Here is a 19,813-nt window from a genome sequence, read left to right on the forward strand (position 1 = left end):
GGTGAATATGTTGCCACATGTCATGATGGAAGGGGTCAGCCCAATCGTGTCCAAGTTCATCGAACATATTGCCACTCAAGAGGATAAGGATGCACTTTCCTAGAAGATAGCTCCTCGTGCCACTTGTCCTTCATGCATTTGTTCTTGTTGCTATTATGGGAAACCCTAATTAGAGTAGTTGTCTTGATCTCGACCGTTGATCTTTGATTGATCTCGATCTTTCATTTGTTTCCAGAACTCTATATAAACTCCTCTTCTCTCATTTTGTTGTGTGGAGAGATTTATGAGATTGTTGCTAAGAGCTATTTTGATAATAAAAATTCATTTGCATTTGCTTTGAATCATTATTGTTATTACATGGTTGCGAGGTTACATACTTTCTCCAACTTAGAATAGATTTCCTTTACAAAGTTGTTAGAGGAATGAAAGATTTGATAGTATAGATTGGTGAAATTATTGCTCATACTTTTTATGAACATATGACTTTTGTTAATTGTGCAAAGTTGGTCTGAGCTTATTTTGTGGATGTTTTAACTTATACTTTGGATAAATATTGATCATTTGATGGTATTATTCATAGTACGAAAAACTTTAGCACAACCCTTGAAGATTGCAACTACTTTGTGTAGTTGTCCTTAGTGTGGCGAAGCAAAATGTGGTTATTAGTTTCACCTTATCTTTACCATCTCTTGAATTCTTAGGAATAGCATAGAATTCCTAAAACCCTTTCCCTTTGCCCCTTTTTTTAAGAAGTCTAAATTGAGAAAATCCCAAAAATATAAAGCTGAAGTCTTCATTGTCTTTGAAATTGACAAGCTATATTCAACATTAAAGTTGCTAGTTTGCAATGTAAACCTTGGAATCGCCATATGATCTTCTTTGCAATCTTAGCATAAGTGGTGATTTTATTCAAGAGAGGGTATAGTGTCTTTTGGGCATTTTTATTCTGTGTTCGGTGTGTCATAAAACACGCACCAACAGGTACTTATAGGCATCCACTTTTTCCACTAAGGTCTTGTCTCAACAAACAAACACTAAACTCACCCTTATTTCATGTTATTTATAATTGTTTTCATTGCATGCTTAAAAAAAATCAACTTTACATTCCATGATTTGGGCAGAGGAATTCATGTGAGTAGCAAAAAATCTTGGGGAAATTACCCAAAGAACAATCAAGCAAACTCAGAGAAGGTACACAAGAAACAGAAATTAAAGTTAGACAAAAGCAGTGCATTTCTAATGCATGTAGATGTAACGGTACATGAATAAACCATCCACAACATTTAGCTTCCAAAGGAATGAGGCCCTCAAGAAATGCATTCTTTTGTGATCAAGAACTACACATATGCTATAACATAAAAATGCTGAACTTGTTTTTGACCAAAACAAAATCCTGAATACAGTTGATCGTTGCAAGACAGGTGATCTAAATTCAGTTTCAGTGCTGTAAGCCACATTCATTACAATTTTGCACTTGTGTACCCTGAAATATACTTTTTAGCAAAACTAGATGTCCTATGATATCAAAATTGGCATTACCACCACCATCAAAATGATGAACTGAAACTAACCATAAGCTAGTCACATTTGAATGTACCAACTATCAACAAACACATGCATTCCATGCTCCACAAATATCTTCCCAAACTGGAAATACAGAGACAGTATAATAACTCACATTAAAAAGAATTTCAGCGCGCATACTTTCTGCTATCTCCAAAACAATGTTTCGAACTACCAAAAAGGTGATCTGTTATTCAGGGTTTGTAGAAGATTAGAAATTCCTGCTCCAATATTATCAATTATCCTCTCCCCACATATCCAGTTATATACTCTCTTACACTCGATCACTCCATTCATTTAACAGAAACAAACTTCTAGCAACACATCTTTTGCTATTTATCAAACCTGACTGTACAAAATTAAAACTGTGTACATTTCTACATACAATAAAATATACTGCTACTAACTTGCTGCACAGAATCATAAGATAAGATACAGCATCTTACAATTGCTTAGAATGGAATTGTTCCCCTTCTCTTCTATCAATTAATCTTATCAGCAGCTTATGTTCACTTGTCTGCAGTTGTAAATGCAATTTAAGAAGTCCATAGCTAAGAAATTATATAGAATTACAATTTGCTTTCTTGAGTCAACTGTCAAAATTCACTATCCACACAAAAATGGCAAATTATGAGCCCATCTTAGTCCACTGCTTACAAAAGCATATACCAACAGCTAACATCATAATGAACAGGCAATAATACAGAAATAGCAATGCATGAACCCAATCTCCATGTACAATTGACCACATAGGAACTTCTTTTAGTCTTCACTAAGCTTTTCACCTACAGCACATCCAAAGGATGAAAATATATCTGAGCAAAGGACACTTATATTGAGATACTCGCTATAGCTACACTTATTCTTTAATTAAATAATCACCATTTTTCACCTAATCCTCAAGACATACAAAGAAGAATCTCACCTGCATTGTCGTTGTTTGATACAAATGCATTCTGAAAATGGAATGGCTGCATAAATGATAGTCTCAAGGTTTAGGCATATATTAAGTAAAAGGAATCTGAACAAGAATATTACTCACAGCGTTTCCAAAACTGTGATGGCAATTCAAGTTTTAGCAGGGATAGAAAAAATATCCATGCCGCTAAATTAAATAAAATATAACATGCAGTTGAAGAATTAAACATATACACAGCACACATATATAGGCAAAGTAAAAATTGCTGTCTGAGAACATCTTTTAACACGTAGGCCTTTTGTAAAGGTATAAAATGATTCTAATTTTACGTCAATACCAAGAAAATTAATACAACTTATGATAATTCATAATGAAGATTCCACGAACCAAATGCATGGACTAAATTGCAGTCAGCAGATTATGATTGATCTTTCCAAAATTGCTCCTTACTTTTGTTATTCCTTTTCTCATTTTGTACACATTATTCAATACATATTCAAGTACACAACCTGAGGTGCCGAAAGTAGTCACTGTGGATTTGCTTCTTGCTCGTGGTTAGTCCTATAAATTACTTGCTGCCACAGTCATAATCAGCACATGGAAAGGCCCATGCTGAGACATATAGTACAACAATTTACTTGATAGCATCTTACAGTCTATTATGATCTCCTCTCTACTCTCCTCTCATGTGATCTTTTCTCCTCGGCTTCTTTTCTCTTTTGTTGCCTGCAGTCAAGAAATTTAGCTTGAACTCAATAATATTTCAAACACATGAACTCAAAAAAATAAAAATGACCTACAATAAACACATAACTAATTTCTTGCATTGTTGCATTAAGGCATATTACACTTAAAACAGAACAATAAGGTGCCAAAAGAAAGAATATGGTCCTCGAGAATGAGTAACTCCATGTCCCCATGCAGCTGCTTAAGTGCATTTTCTGCTTAAATTTAAGCAACTGGGAAAACGAGAATCTTTCCCTATTTTAATAGAGCAGCTACTGCTCAGTAATTGAAAATAGACTGTGAAGAAAAAAAGGGAGCTGGAAATTAGCAGCAACTGCATATAGAGAAAAATGTCAGGTGGTTCCATAAGTTTATTTCCCTCTTTTTCATTTGCCTCCAATTTTACCTACAAAAAATACTATTAAACTATTCATTCATAAATGTAAATAAGCAGCCAACTGCATATTTTTAAGATGGCTTCTTTAAATTAAGCAGCAAAATTAGATATTCATATACTATTCATTCATATGAAGAAATAAGCAGCAAACTGCAGATTTTTGAGATGGCTGTTTTAAATTAAGCAGTGAAATTAAATATAAAATGCGGCCACTAGCTCCACGAATTACTCCTAAAAAAATTGAGCAGTGGCTGCTAGCCAAAATAAGCTGAGCAGCTGCATGGGAACTTGCCCTGAGCAAACAGCTCAGGGATCAATAGATATTCCTCTATAAGCATCCTTCACTATCGTTTGCACATGAGTGCACTCCATGTGATAAAAAAGGTTTCACTTTTAGCAAAATCTAGAGGTTTGGGCAGCCTTTAAATGTCATCCTTTCGTAATCATTAATACAATGCCCAATCATTGTAGGAAGGTTTTTTTTCATCCTAGCAACAACTAATAAGAAGGCTATTATAAAGATAGACGTGAAATAGCAGTATTATTAAAGAACCAAAGTTGTCTGTTGTCTAGTATAATCAGCCAATCTATAAAGATTCACAATGAATCCACCAAAACTCTAGATACCCAACAAATTTACAGAAGATTAAAAAATTTGAAGGAACAAAAAACATACGCAAATGCGGTGTAACCAGCTCCAGCATTAGCAGAAGTTAACAAAGCAGCATGTGCAGTTGCAGCAGCCATTGCATCTTGTGCTCCAGGTGGTAAAGGATTCTTCCTATCACCATCAACCTGCATTAGAAATCAAATTGAGTGACAAAATGCCTTGATCATCATGAATTAAAAACTCATTTCACACAACCTACTTATCCATGATAGCAAACTGTTTCAGAATTATAAATGCCATTAAACATATATACCTTGTCCCACTTGCTTTTCTTGTTCCTATTATCTATCTTTGTATTGTCAGTAGCTGATGTAGCAGTCTGCAATGACACATTCGTACTGGCAGCCATCACCCCAGCAGTAGCTATTAACGAAAATCAAAAAAAAAATGAAAATTCATTCTCAGTCAATAAAAATTCTAGATTTGAAAAGAAAACCAGCAACAATTGCATCTGAATGTTTTAATTTGATAATATGTTTGTGACTGTTTTGGTTTAACAATTTGCTGATAGATGATCAACAAAAGTTTTCTTTAAAATTCATTCCTGACAAGCGGAAAACAGAAGAATGCAAAGAACAATAGAGTTTCAACCATACTTTTCTGACCACCAAGAACTTGTACGACTGGCTTTGGTACTGGTTGTACTGATGCAGGTTGCACTCCATGAACAAAATCTACTCTTTGACTCTTCTTTTTTTCTTGTTCTCTTCTTTCTAGTTCACGCTTAAGCTCCAAAGCTTGCCAAAAAGATGTTACTTGTCAGAAACAAAAACATTGATGCCTAAAACAATTAGCTCTGTACTTTTTTCTTCTAGGATAAAAGAATGAAATACCAGTGAACTTCTACCTAGTTTTAATTCCATCTACTGCATTACTGGGCAGCCCCTTTATGTCCCTAAACAAGATAACAGTCATATTTGTTCTCTTCCTCATTGATGTGCAAGGTACAGGACACCTATGTCACAAGGTTCAAGTTCGAGTTCATATTGGCAACAATAAAATTAGGATGAAGCTCGATAATGGGAAAAATTTTGAAAAAAAAAAAAAAATGATTAAATTCACCTCATATAAATGGATTGTTTCTAGATATAACTTAAAAATCCATAAAAAAATAAATAATATTATATTACATTTGAAAGCGTGATAGATTCAAAAACTGTAATAAAAATGTGTTTAAATTAAAAAAAATGTCTTTATAAGTTATAAATCCATTAAAATATAGCTCCAGGAATCAATGTTGTAACAAAGTCCTCCAAACGACTTTTGGCAAAATAGAACAAACCTGCAAAGGAATATATAAGTTGAATTTTGATGGGGCTGCCAAAGGCAATCTGGGACATGCGGGTTATAGGTGCATAATCAGAGATGATGAGGGAACATTCTTATATGGTCTCTATAGAGCAATTGGTATGGCAACAAACAATGAGGCGGAAGCAACAGCCTTAGGAAGAGGCACAAAATTTTGTTCGGATAAGGGGATTAGTTCGGTTGACTTTGAGGGCGACTCTTTAGTAATAGTTAATGTAGTTAAGAATGCACAAAGTTCAAACTAGAGATTAGCACAGAAAATCAGAAATCTCTCTCAAAATCTCAGTAGGATCCCAAATTATATGGTTTCCCATACATAACGAGAAGCTAATCAGGCTACAGACTTCTTGGTAAACGTGGGTGTCATCTCAAGGCACAGAGAAGTTGTCACAGACAGAGTTGAATAGTGGAGGGATCTCCAGAAGATCATTGATACTGATCATTCTAATCCAGAAATTCAACATCGAACGGGCATAGGATAAGAGAAGTACATATTCTGTGACTCTCGAGAAAGCCAAATGAATTTATTACCTAAGCAGGCATAGGCCCGTCAACAATACTCAGTAAATTGAAAGAAATCGACGGAGACACATAAACAAGATAATCATACAGATTTAGAAACAATGAGATATGGATGTCCAAAACAGATTGGAAATCTACTTGCAGGATGCGTTGTAAGATTTTTTGTCCTTCTATTTTAAGAACGGGATTTCCTTAAGATACCAAAGTAGCCATTGAAAAACAAGGCAAGCCTATCTCTTAGGCTATATAAACACCCTTGTTCTGTGGTCGTGTATCAGGATAAGCTCCTAAGAACAGAAAGCTATGGCAGGAAGGAAGTATTTTGGGATCAAGTGCAACTGTGTAGAGGACCCAGATACTCAAATTCACAGGTTGTTCATTGTTGATGAGGACTATATCCTGCCTGCAAAACAGAAAGTTTTGGGTTGGGATTCTGCTTCAGGGGTGCATGTGCATGACGAAGTCTTGTTGGAGAGGTTCTTCTGCATGATGGTTCAGGCTACTTGGCTCGACTACAGAGCTGCCAGGTTTGCAAACAAGCTGCTCAAATCAGAGTTTAGAGATGCAGTCATCACTTAGTCTGTCAAAATAAAGGTCACTCCAAAAAGCGGCTCTATTGCGGGCGTTTTCGATGCAGAAGCGCTGGCAAAGAAGAAAATCATGAAGTTTAGAGGAGGAATGGAGAATTATAACACTAGCCTTTGGCAATTATGTTAGCCTGTATGGGGATCTATTCTCAGCCTCGCAGATTGAGAGAATCAATACTTTGGCTGAAGGGATGATCACCCATGGTCGTTGGATGTACCCCCTCTAGTAGATACGTACTTTTAAAAAAAAAAAGTCCATTGAAATAAAATAATATAGCTTGTGGCAGGTAATCCCTTCTACAATCATTTGGGAACTTTGGAAAGAATGGAATAGGAGGGTTTTTCAAGATCAATCTATGCCCAGAGAACAATTAATAAGCAAGATGGAAACGGCTATAGTTGAACTAGTGAATTCGCCGATCAGGAACAAATCATTGAAGGAAAGTGTATTCACCAATTGGGATGATGGAATGACTAAGCTTTTCAAAGGACTAAAAGCCCACTCATTTGTGGTGTCAAAACCTCTAGTTAAGATATAAACCCGCGAGAAGTCGGCTGGGAAGCTCCTGAGAGGGGCTGGATAAAAATCAATTATGACAGGACCTCCAGGGGGAATCCTGGTCCTAGCGGAATAGGCTGTCTGGCTAGAGATGCTTCTGGTGCCATACTTTCAGAAAGGTCTAGACACATTGGGAATGCTACCAACAATGTGGCAGAAATGAGAGCTGCCCTCATGGGTCTGGAATTGGGAAAGGAAATGGATGCTGGGAAAGTTCACTCGGAAGGCAATTCATTGATTTCCATCAATGCTATTCGCCAAAATTGTAAATGATATTCAAATTTATGTTCAAGTCTGAAGTTATATATTATTGTTATTCTTTTACTGATATTTTCTGTTGTTTCTTATGTCACAGGTTGCTGACGATAACATTAATTATTTTCTATATCACTACAGCTTTTCATTGACATGTACATATAGGCAATGCCCACCGATCAAGGCATGCCTTGACCGGTCATGTCTTTTGACATACCCAATCAAGACATGTCTTGATCGGTGCATATGCACCCCTTCACTTAAGCAATATACCAATAACTATCGGTCGCGTCATTTTAACATATTAAACCAATTACTATCGGGTCATGTTAAATAGTATAATTCATCGATTAGTAATCGGATCACGTCAGGAATATAATCATCCGATAAACAATATAATCATCAATCAGTATAATGTGCGATTAAGATGATAACTGTTATAGTTATCATATTATAATCATATTACTCATGCTGTGATTGTAATAAGATCAGACCAGACTTATGATAACTATCATAGATATCATATGATAGCATCAATCGATGCTATCATATGATATCTATGATAGTTATCATAAGTCTGGTCTGATCTTATTACAATCACAGCATGAGTAATATGATTATAGTATGATCGACTATGCATATAAGATAATTATAACAGGTTCATTTATTTAATCATGAGGTCTACATTTAGATTGTAGTTATATCCATAAGGTATATGATTGAATGAGAGATAAATGAAGTCTCTCATTCAATCATTTATCTTACCGAAGCTACTAAGTTTCAACGAAAATCAAGCGCCAAACTAGAAGCTAGATAGATGGTTGGAGCCAATCAAAAAGTTGATTGATGGATTGGAGGAGTTCAAAATTTCACATGTCTATAGAGAGGGCAACGACATTGCTGATGGTGTTGCCAAGCTGGCTGCAGAATCATGAGGGGAGGTGTTACGGACTGAGTATGAGTAGTTTGACATGTGGCTCGTTTGGTGGACTCCACATAAACCTCGATGGCCTTACTCACATATTGCCTATTAATGATCGTCTCTTACGAAATTTACTGGCATGTGGGAGGATGGGTGGCACGTGGGAGGATGGGAGTTAAGTGCATAAATGGTGGCATGGAAAGGTAATTACCATGGTAAGACATCAATGCAAAGGACAAGGCTTAAATGGCAATTGGGCTTTGCATATGTTGTAAGATACAACTTTTCTTGGAAACAGTTATGACTTTGCATATGTTGTAAGATACGACTTTTCTTGGATGTTAAAGTTATGATGGAAACAGTTGGAGATTGTTTATTTATAGACATAGCAGTGGTTTGCGACTCACATATTGTCTTATTTAGAAGTGTAGTGTTGGGTTGAATATGGATACGCCTGTGCTTCTTGAGTCCACTAAGCATCAAATGTCATTTATTGGGGAGGTGACTGATAAAAGGTTGATGGTAGTGTTAAAATCTGGACACCATCTGGTATTGCATGCGGTGAAAGTCATTATGGGGCAAGAATTTTTGTTGGCTTACCATCGCCATCGAGTTAGTTCCGATATCTATGCTATGTTTTTGGCAATGGGTTTGTATTTGGGGGTATCGAAGGCAAAGATTAAGTAGATAAGCCAAAGTTTGTTTAAGCATGCCTTTTTGGGGGAAATCAAAGCAGTTCTGGATAATGTAGATCAGGATTTGAAGATTTCTATGCCCCAGCACTGTTATCTGGTTAATAATGGAGGTGGGGATTTCCAGAAGTTCCCAATTGTGATGACCCTGGAGACGAAATTGTTGGAAGCCCGTTGGGGTGCCATGGCGCGTAGCGTCCTGTTTCTGCAAAGGCTAACTCATGTGGTGGAGTGCCCAAAGGAGAATTGGCTATGGTCCTATATGAAGGAGTGGGGGTTGATGGCAAATGATGAGGAAAATGCGGTGGAGGAGGTGGCCCTGTTGACTGATGGGAAGGAGTGGGTGGAAAATGATTTCAGAGATGTGTAGGAAATCACCAAGGGTCCGGCCCATCAAGCCTACGATACAGATTGCCCTGTGGTTGTGCCAGCTCAAATGGTGGCTATGGTTAGGGCGAATGATGATGAAGAATAGCAGATTTAGCCTATATAATCTTTTATGCTTATCCTATATTCCATCCACATTTTGGTAGTAAAGTGGATGATGTTTAGTAGTAGATGAACTATTGGTGTTCAAATGGCTGTGGTTTGTAGTAGAAAATATGGCTATGCCCTAAAATAATGGGCTTGGGTTATGTATATGGGATAAACATGGTGCTGATACTTTGATGTAAATCTGTTTTTTGATAATATAAAAGGGAGCTGGCCCATACCAGCTATTAAACTAGCAAAAAAAAAAAAACATTATATTAAATTTAAATACATTGTAATAAATTCAAAAGCATTATGACTAAAATATCTTTAAAATTTTAATTTAGATATTATTAATATATAAATAGCAAATATATTATAATTTAACATATTAAATAAAAAACAAATCATCAATGTTCAAAAAATAAATATTAATATTTAAAAAAAAAAAAAGAATTAAACAAAAACAAAACCTAAAAATTAAAATTAAAATATTAGAAGCCTCTAAAATAAATTCAAAAGCATTATGATTACAATATCTTTAAAATTTTAATTTAGATATTATTAATATATAAGTGGCAAATATATTATAATTTATAATTAAAAGTCTAATTTAAATATTAAAATTTAACATATTAAATAAAAAACAAATCATCAATGTTCAAAAAATAAATATTAATATTTTAAAAAAAACAAAGAATTAACAAAAACAAAACCTAAAAATTAAAATTAAAATATTAAAAGCCTCTAGGCCTGAGATATACAAATCGACCAATTATCGGGGTTATAAACCAAAAAGCCCTATCCCTATCTTTTGGGGAGCACTATGATTGATGCCATATCCTTAACTGTAGTTATTGCAAGGCGTTGAGCTGTGTTGTCCTTGGTTCAGGAGAAAAAATTCTGTTGATCCATTGTTTGGTTACCGGTGGGTATGAAAAAGAAGTAGGAGGTGCCAAGAGGGGAAAGAGCATCCAAAAAAATATTAGGGTGAATATTAGCACGAACGAGAACAAATTTTTACCATATCTTGAAGTTCATTGAGTTTTAAATTTCATAAATTAAATTCCAGTGAACCTTGTGACTAAGCATGACACCATGATATCCTTCTTGTGTCCTAGCAGCACAATTGCACCAGAAAAAACGTTCAGGATTCCAGAAACATAATGGAACTCTTTGGTCTATATATTGATATCAATACAAACCATACAATTGAAGTTATTCCTTGTGTGCAATAATTGACTCTCATTGATAGTATTTTGCCCTATCTCTTTTAGTGTTTTTCCTTTCTCCTAACTTACCATTTAACTTTTATTTTTCCTGTATGATTTGCAATCCAACTCCATATGCAACAGAAAAAGAATTGCTTAGCATGCCCCAGAACTATAAGCATCAAATTTCACAATTTACCATCTTAGACCCACAAGCATAGTTACAAATCTCAGACAAAGCGCGGGCATGGCAAGCTGATTTTTGACTTGAACTCAAACTTGGCACCCAAACTCCGCAAAACATGACAAAGACTCAGCAAAATTGAACAATCCAAGAAATTCAGAGATTTTTAAGGATTAAAGCTTGTTTCATGTACCCTTTAATAAATAGACCTCAAAGACACAATAACATCATCAAATAGAAGCTAACTTGATCACATAAGTATAAAATGTAAATTTTAGCTAAAGGAAATAACATACTTAGATATTTAAACATTGTCAAATGTATAAAAATTTACAAGATTCATGGAATATGAAATCCATGGCATCAAAACAAATATAAAAACTAAAATTATAAGACTATGGCTCAAAGGAAGTTGCATTACTCATCCCAACATCACAAGAAGTCATGTGCGGGCATCTAAGATGGATCCTGGGTCAATGATGTAGCCATGATATTTGCTTGTCTCAATGACTAGGGTGTATATTCAAGTGAGGAATTTATTAGTATTTCTTTTACGCCTTCAATACTACATGTTTTGTTGACAAGCTCATTAACAAAGAGTGGTTAAGCAAAAGATGAATGGTTATGTTCTATTTTGACTTTAGCTAGGATACTAATAGATGATATTCTTCTATGAGTTGTCTATGCAAGGCATGATTGATACATTTTGCATTATGAAAATGGCATTTCTTACGAACTATGACTTAACTTGTATTCAGCAATACAAGGAGTGTAGCATGCCAAATTTGCCTATAGCGGGCCTTGTATACTAAACAAGTTGTCCAATATATGAAACAAGATAATCCTTGATTGTGGCTTTGACTATGGAATATGCTAATATTTGCCACAAGGAATATGTATTTTATAGATTTTTATGACCATGATTCATCATTAGCGTATTACTTGCTTAGACTTATAGTTTGATGGGGGTTTCAGGGTAACACCAAAATGAGCTTGAGGCTAGCACCCCTCGCGGGGTTGAGGGGTAGCGCCCCTCATGGAGGCCTAGGGGTAGTGCTCCTTGCGGGGTTTTGGGGGTAGCACCCCTATAGAGGTCAAGGGGCAAGGCCCTCGTAGGATCTGTTGTGACCATTTCACACATCGCCCCATCACAAATGGGGACCCCCTCTTTTACTTTAGTTTTTAGGGTTTTAGTGAGGTTAGGCAGTATTTTGATTCTTTAGATGAGATGAAGTTGAGTAGGTTTGTTCCTCAACACCTTGGATATGAGCAACATGTGATTATCATTTCATTTGATCATCATCACCTGTGATGAAAAAAATAGAATCAAGCGTTATGGATTATTATGAGATTGAAATCATTGATGCAATATGGAGACTTAGACTATGAAAGAAGGCTTCAAACAACGACTAAGGACACTTTGAGTTGGCAAGGTGTTGTGACCATTTCACACATCGCCCCATCGCAAATGGGGACCCCCTCTTTTTGCTTGTTTTTCGCTTGTTTTCGCTTTCGTTTTTAGGGTTTTGTTAGTCCGTTAGTCGTCTGGATTTAGGGCTAAGCCTTAGGGTTTTAAATATTGCCTTTTCAAGCCAAAATCCAGTCACTTTTGAGAGCTTTTGAGCTTCTTGTCTAGAATGCAAATTTTGAATGCAATGAATTCGCCAAAATGGTCTAATTTTCAATTGGAATGTTCATGTAGAGCTTAAACTTGTTTAAATGATGACCGTCAATGTGAATTTTTGTCTGACTGAATATTTTGACCAAATTTTGACTTTTTTTGAAGTTTGATCCTAGGCATTGGAATTGATTTGTTTTCGCCTCGTGAAGTGTTAAAATGTGAAAAATCTTGTTATTTTGGCCTGTAGGAGCAAAATCGCTCCTGTCCCTCAGTGAAGGACGGGAGCTCATTTTCAGATATCTCATCATCCTTGTGGAGTCCGGACAAATTTTACGTTTGAAGTGATAGAGAACGACAAGATCTTTCATTTGAATATAAATTGAAGATTTTCATGAGCGCGGAAAGGCCTCCAGAAGGAAAATCGCTCCTGTCCCTCAGTGAAGGACCGGAGCTACAATTCAAATTTCGCCATGTCCATGCAAGATTTTGATGACTCAGCAATTGGAGGACGTCCGAAGGAAGATACTTTGCCAAATGAATATAATTTGAGATGCAAAAAATGAAGGAAAATGACCTATATTGACTAAATCGCTCCTGTCCCTCTCCAAGGGACCAGGGCGAGGTACCTTGTAGCTCTCGTCCCTCTCCCAGGGACCAGAGCGATTTCCTCCATTTTGCAAAATCCAGACAAGGGTCAAGGCAAGTTTACGTTCAAAACGAAGGAGAACATGAGATGAATGCATTGAATATAAATTGAAGATTTTTGGGACGTCCATACCAATGCTAAATGCCTAGTTCGCTCCTGTCCCTCAGGAAGGGACCAGAGCGATTTTTGATATAATTACCTCTTTTTGGAAAATTCCAAACAATGTCAAGGCATGGACGGATCGAGTAAAGAAGGACGAATCCGTTGAATATAAACTTAGAGCATGGCAAAGTAAGATGAAAGCCACAAGGAAAAAATCGCTCCTGTCCCTCTCCAAGGGACCAGGGCGATACAATGGTGAAGATACGTCCCTCTCAAGTTCAAGGTCGTCCCTCCAAGGTTCGAGCCCGATCCAAGCCAGGACGAAAGGTGGCGAGGACATTTCAAGGCGCTTTCATCATGCGTAAACACTTAAAGGACGTTAAAATGAAGAAATTGACACCCTATAACATAGATCGCTCCTGTCCCTCAGGAAGGGACCAGGGCGATGTTAGATGCATTGGCCATTTCATGCAAAATTTACGTAAGGATAAGACATTACAATGTTTTAGAGGGTCCATGGTACGACAACAAGATGATAAACAAGAGTTTTGAACGTCCAAACATCACCAAATAATGTAAAAGCCTCACATCGCTCCTGTCCTTTGGACAAGGACCAAGGCGATATCATCAAAAGCACGCACGTTCCTTCAAGATCAAAGCGAAGCAAGGTTAGGTAAGGTGAAGGACGACGTTTGAAGGACGTTACAATGAAGATCGAAGTGCAAAGTTGACAAGTTCAAGGAAAGGACATGGATCGCTCCTGTCCCTCTCCAAGGGACAAGGGCGATGATCCCTTCAATACACTCAAAACTTCATGCGAGCAAATGGAATAAGCGCAAAAGACACGAACAAAGGATGTTATTCGCCCACAATAAAAGATCGAAGTTAAAAGATGCAAGATGGACATGAAAACAAGAAGATCGCTCCTGTCCTTTGGACAAGGACCAAGGCGATGTACACTCAAAAGGCACTTAAACACACATGCAAGAGGATCAAATGCGAAGAACCTATCAAGATGATCAATTTTTAACGCGGAGATGAAGAAGTTGATCGTGAAAAAATGCAAAACCAAGACAAAATAATGAATCGCTCCTGTCCCTCTCCAAGGGACCAGAGCGATGAGGTACGTCCCTCTATTTACATATTTTTTGGCGCCAAATTAAACAATTCGAATTTACTTTAAATGCTAAATCAATTTTAAAAATTGAAAATCCATTTTTTATTGGCATTTAATATGGCGTTAACATTTATTAATTATTTTTGCCTTATTTAAAAATCGAAATTTGCAATTTAAAAAACGCAAGGCATTAATAGTTAATTATTTAATTAATAAAAAATCGATTTGAGCGCTCATATATGGAGGTCGGCCTTGTTATGTCATTGCAAATCATTTAAATGGTTTTATTTTTATTTTTAAGTCGGCCTAAGGGGTAAAGGATGCAAGCGCTATATAAGGGGGGTAGAATTATCATTTTCTACATCATTATTTTACCTTCCTTCATGCGAGTTGACAAGAGGCGAATATAGTGCGAGTTTCATTTATCCAAGGTGGCGAAGACACTCCAAGGGTGGTGCGAATTGCATTGAAGACCAAGGGTGGCGCGCAAAGACATTCCAAAGGTGGTGCGACTTCAAACCATGGTGGCGTAGACATTCCCAAGGTGGTGTGAGGCGTGCGAAGTGTGTTTGAAGAGGTGCGAAGTGTGTTTGAAGGGGTGCGAATTCAATCCAAAGGGTGGCGCTTTATCCAAACCAAAGGTGGTGCGAGCTTGAGGATACACCAAGAGCGAATTTGAAGATCCATCCAAGACCACGCCTAAGGCGAATTTGCTAAGGACTTGGAGATTTGTTAGTGCGAACTTGAAGATCCATTTGAGACCAAGTCCAGGGTGATAATTGAAGATCACATTCTCTCCAGAGGTGGCGAAATCAAATTTGAGGAGATCATATTGAAGATTATCTTTATACCTCAATTTTGCCTAGGCAAATTTTGTTTTTGCATTCTAGAGTTAGCTCTTTATCGAGGTATGGCGATTTAAATTTTATTGTTTTATTCATTCATCGTCATATTTCAAATTTTGAATTTTAAATCTCTTAGCTCAATCGTTGTATTTTAGGAAATGATAACTCTAGGGACTTATCATGAGGTTTCCTAAAATCTATCTCTCTTATCTACGTTATTTATTTCAAAAATCTATTTCTTATAATGAAATGTTGTGTAGGTATGGCGACCCCAAAGGCGGGAGCATCCACCAGTCGCTCGGCTCTCATGAAAGAAGATCAGAAGACTGAAGAGGTGGAGACCAAGATCGTGTCCAAGTGGAGCAACATTGGAGATACAAACTTGGGAAACTTTAGCACGAAGAAGTTCCGAGAGGTCCCTTACATCGGCAAGCCATCACCTGTCGCCCGGAGAATAATAGAGAGTGGCATCATCAAGGCGGCCGGTTTTCCTCCAGCTATTCAGTGCCACGAGTTGATGATCGAGTGTGCCCGTCATTACAATCCACAGTCCAGGACAATTGTGTCCAATGAGGGAAACACTTTGGCGTACCTTTCAGAGGAGGCCATAAGTGAAGCCTTCCATCTTCCAGAGCACAGGGACATGATATACAAGAGCATTGAAGGAGCCAGATCAGTGTACGATGATGATCCAGATGCTTGTCTAAGCATAATCAACAAGAACTGGCTACTCAAGAGTCGTCCCCGTCTGAGCAAAGTACCGAACACACCACACCGGATCGATTTCCAAGAGGAGTACAGAGATTTGATTACCATGCTCAACAGAGTTACAGGAGCACCTCATGCCTTCTATTTTGAGAAATGGATGTTTTATTTCATCCAGGTGATTGTTCAAGGAAAGGGTACAATACATTGGGCTAGGATAATTAGCCATTGCTTAGACGTACAGTTGAGAAGACTCAGGGCTACTAAGTCCTTCCACATGAGTTCATATGTCATCTATGCCTTAATAAGGAGCGTCGAGTACGCAGGACTACCTCACAGAGGAGTGATTGGAAGAGGACCCGGCGAGGTCAGAGTTTGTGAATCCTATACCCACTTGCATCATCCACCAGGGAAGAACTACAAGTTAATCAATGATACTTTCACGATGAACATCACAAGGACGTTGCAAGGAGGGATTCACAACAGATTATCTCAGGATGCCCAGGAGTTAATCAAGAGGTACGGTGCTTGGTTCATTCAGTTTCCCAAGTTCACTTACATTAGAGTGCATGGATGTCCTTTACCTCCATACATGTTGCCGAGGTACCCGACAGATAGAATTGTGTTACTTGAAGTAACAAGGCAGTTGGCAGCATATGTGAAGGCATTCAGACACAGACATCAGAATGGAGTTCAGGTACCTATTATTTTGGGTAATTCAGTTGAGGTATGTCCCAATGTCTCAGCCATGGATGACGCAGAGAGGGAGTTAGCCTTGTATCCTTTTTCATCTTTTGCTTGGAGGAATAGTTTTGATCCACATGGACATTTAGAGGAGACAGTCGGTAGAAGATTTAGACATGAGTACCAAATTGAAGATTTTATGATGAATCTCCTAGATGATCTCGAAGTGAAACGTAAGATACATTCTAGATTGCCTTTGGATTTCATCAGGAAATGTAAGATTTACAGAGTAGCCGACCAAGCTCAGGACAACGGCAGGCACATCCAATCTTCATATGATAGAGAAAGTAAAACAATAAGTTTGAATTGGAATGAGCCCGAAGCCGTGGATTTAGATGAATTGATGGCACCAGTCTTGTCTTGTACTCGCAGATGGGTAGACATTCAACATCAGAAGTTGAGAGAACAAGGCATAGCCATGTCTTTTACTTTGGAAGAAAAGCCAGCCGAAGGTGGAGCCAGTGTTAGTGAAGGCAATCCTAATCCTAGGAATTCAGGTGAAGGTAACCTTCGATGTGCCAGTGAGGGCAATCTCCATCCGAGAGGCTCAAAGAGAAAGGAAAGATCAGAAAAGAAAGAGCCTTCCAAGAAAAAGCAAGGTGCTAACAAAGACCAAACACCAGGTACTTCTTCCAGGCCAGAAGATAGAACAGTTCGAGTGGAAGAATCCATGGAATCGATGGTACAGAATGATAGGCAGGAGGAAGAACAGGCACAGCATGTTTCATCCGATGGATCTCTCCAAGACTATGATTTAGATAATGATAATGAAGTAACATCTCCTCCCAGACAAGAAGAAGTAGTACACAAAGAAATTCAAGTTCAAGAGACAAGATCAAATATCCCAGATTGGTTGAAGGAAAGATTGACTAAGGTGATCGTAATTGAGGACGAGGACAGTGCAATCGATCTAGAGAGCCTTGTTGGACGCTCACATATGACAACAGAGAAGAAGAAGGCTACAAAGATGTCCAAGATGATTCGAGATGAGACTGGATCTAGAAAACTGCAGATAGCTACACCGGCAGCAGACAAATATGAGGGTGAGATCCTAGCAGAGGACTATCATATACAGACTATTGAGTTAGGACCATCCACAGCAGAGCAGACTTTAGATGATGCCACCGACACATTTGAGGCATTGAAGGATAAGTTTAGAGAAGAAGTAGAAAAGAATAGAAAGCTTGAGAGAGAGGTCGGTGCATGGAGAACATATTTCAGTCACATCAATGAACCTTTGGGACGTCAGGATCCAGTTAGATCACCATTGCAGGCATTGCCCCTTCAATCAATCAATGAAGCAGAAAGATTCAGGAATATGGTTCAGCGTACATGTAATTGGATGGATAGATCTCACACGGTGGCCATTGAGTTTATTACAAGGATGTCGAAGATCACCCATCAGGCTATCCAAGTTCTTGAGATAATCCACAGATTGATGGCAACAGTAGCTGCATTTGCCCATACCAAGGACGTTGTCATCCCTGTCTTGAAAGTTATAAGACATACATCTAGAAAAATTTTAGCACAAGAGAGGATCTTAGAAGGTGATTCTCACAGTCTGTTTCAGTGGTCAACCTTACTCCATATAAAGAGTGTTCTCTTTGAGGACATCAGTGTTAGATGTGGTCAAGTTGAGGAGGTGATCAATCCGATCCAGGACAGAGTATTTGAGGTACTTCGTACCATTCTTGGCAGGAGGATCGAGGTCGAGACACATGTGGATTTACAAGAGTTTGAGGATAGAATCACTATCATCTTTCGCAAGGACGCAGATGTTACAGATGAGCAGTATGATCAGATGTATGCCACCATGCTCCTGATTGATAGAACAAAGGAACTTGAACCTACTTGGGACACAGCTCTTCTAGATGCATTTGATCAGGTTATCCACTTAGAAGAGAGTATCAAGAATCTTCCCGAGATTCCAATCACAGAAATCGAAGGAATTGTGACAAAATTCATTGCATATGCTAAAAAGGAAAATTGGAAAGGGAATAAGATTCTAGATGAAAGGTTGTTACAGATGACATGACATCTTATTTCTCATTGGTTGATACCTCCTAGATTTTTGTGCCAAATTTAATATTTGGCTATGTATTTAATATTGTTCAGTAAAAAGGAGGTCATTTGTAACAAACCCTAATTAGGGTTTAGGTGTCATGATCTTGTCCGTTGATTTACTTTCAATCTGGACCTTTCATTGTAATTGGGGATGCTATTTATACCCCCATTTTCATTTCATTTGTAATAGTCAGTTAATAGAGAATAGAGTTAAGAGTGAAATAGAGAGATTAGAATTGTAAGCAATTTTTATTTTGTAGCAAGATTGAGTCTTGAAGAGAGAAGTTCAAGCAATTGTTGTATATGATGACTTGGAAATCAATAAAATATTGAAGTTATGGTGTTTTGTTGCAAGTTTCTTGAGTTATCTTCATGGTTGTTGGATGTACTTGAATCACGCTCAATCAAAGTAGTTTGTTAATTAGAAAGACTAAGTGTGAGATTTGATATTTGGTAGGATTCGCAATCCAAACCACTAGCTTCTTGCTGATTGTAGGAACGCCTTGTGTGGTCGACTGGAAAACACCTTGAGTCCTTAACCTTCAAGCATTTTCGTATCTAGGATATGTACCTTTGTAGTAGTGTCCTTGGTCTTTGATGCATTGAACATCATTATTACCTTAGAAGATCGCACTAATTTCAGTTGAGTTGTTGTCTTATGGCGAAATTGAAATTGGTTGAGTCTTGCCAAATCTCATCCATGCTAAGTCGTTCATAGGGTTAGGCTAGATTAGACCTCTTAAGCCCTATCTTTTTCCATTTTTTTTTGAAAGTTCCTTTTAGATTAGTGAAACCTTCGAACTATTGAATCCGTAAGACGCCTTGAAGGAAACAGCAAATCACATCATACCACTAAAAAGCTTGTCCACACGTGGAGACCCCACTAAAAGAACCTTGGAGTCTATCTAACTGATCCTTTTTGCAGATCTTCAGCAGTTAGAGACTATTTTCTCAAGAGAGGATAAGATGCCTGTCGGTATTTT

The 19,813-nt window shown here is 37.6% G+C and overlaps 1 protein-coding gene across 2 annotated transcripts in view; it reads right to left on the reverse strand.

Annotated features, from left to right (window-relative positions):
• Window positions 1–2,725: 2,725 nt before the first annotated feature.
• Window positions 2,726–19,813, reverse strand: part of LOC131071204 (uncharacterized) — a 75,275-nt gene continuing 58,187 nt past the window's right edge. For both annotated transcript variants that reach the window (XM_058006933.2, XM_058006932.2), the window contains exons 5-8: window positions 4,872–5,012; window positions 4,529–4,638; window positions 4,282–4,400; window positions 2,726–3,208 (exon numbers count right to left, since the gene is read on the reverse strand). In XM_058006933.2, the coding sequence (XP_057862916.2) occupies window positions 3,142–3,208; window positions 4,282–4,400; window positions 4,529–4,638; window positions 4,872–5,012 (437 nt within the window). In that variant the 3' untranslated portion in view covers window positions 2,726–3,141. The remainder of the gene's footprint in view (window positions 3,209–4,281; window positions 4,401–4,528; window positions 4,639–4,871; window positions 5,013–19,813) is intronic.

This window comes from Cryptomeria japonica, chromosome 7 (genome assembly GCF_030272615.1).
Source record: "Cryptomeria japonica chromosome 7, Sugi_1.0, whole genome shotgun sequence".
NCBI lineage: Eukaryota > Viridiplantae > Streptophyta > Pinopsida > Cupressales > Cupressaceae > Cryptomeria > Cryptomeria japonica.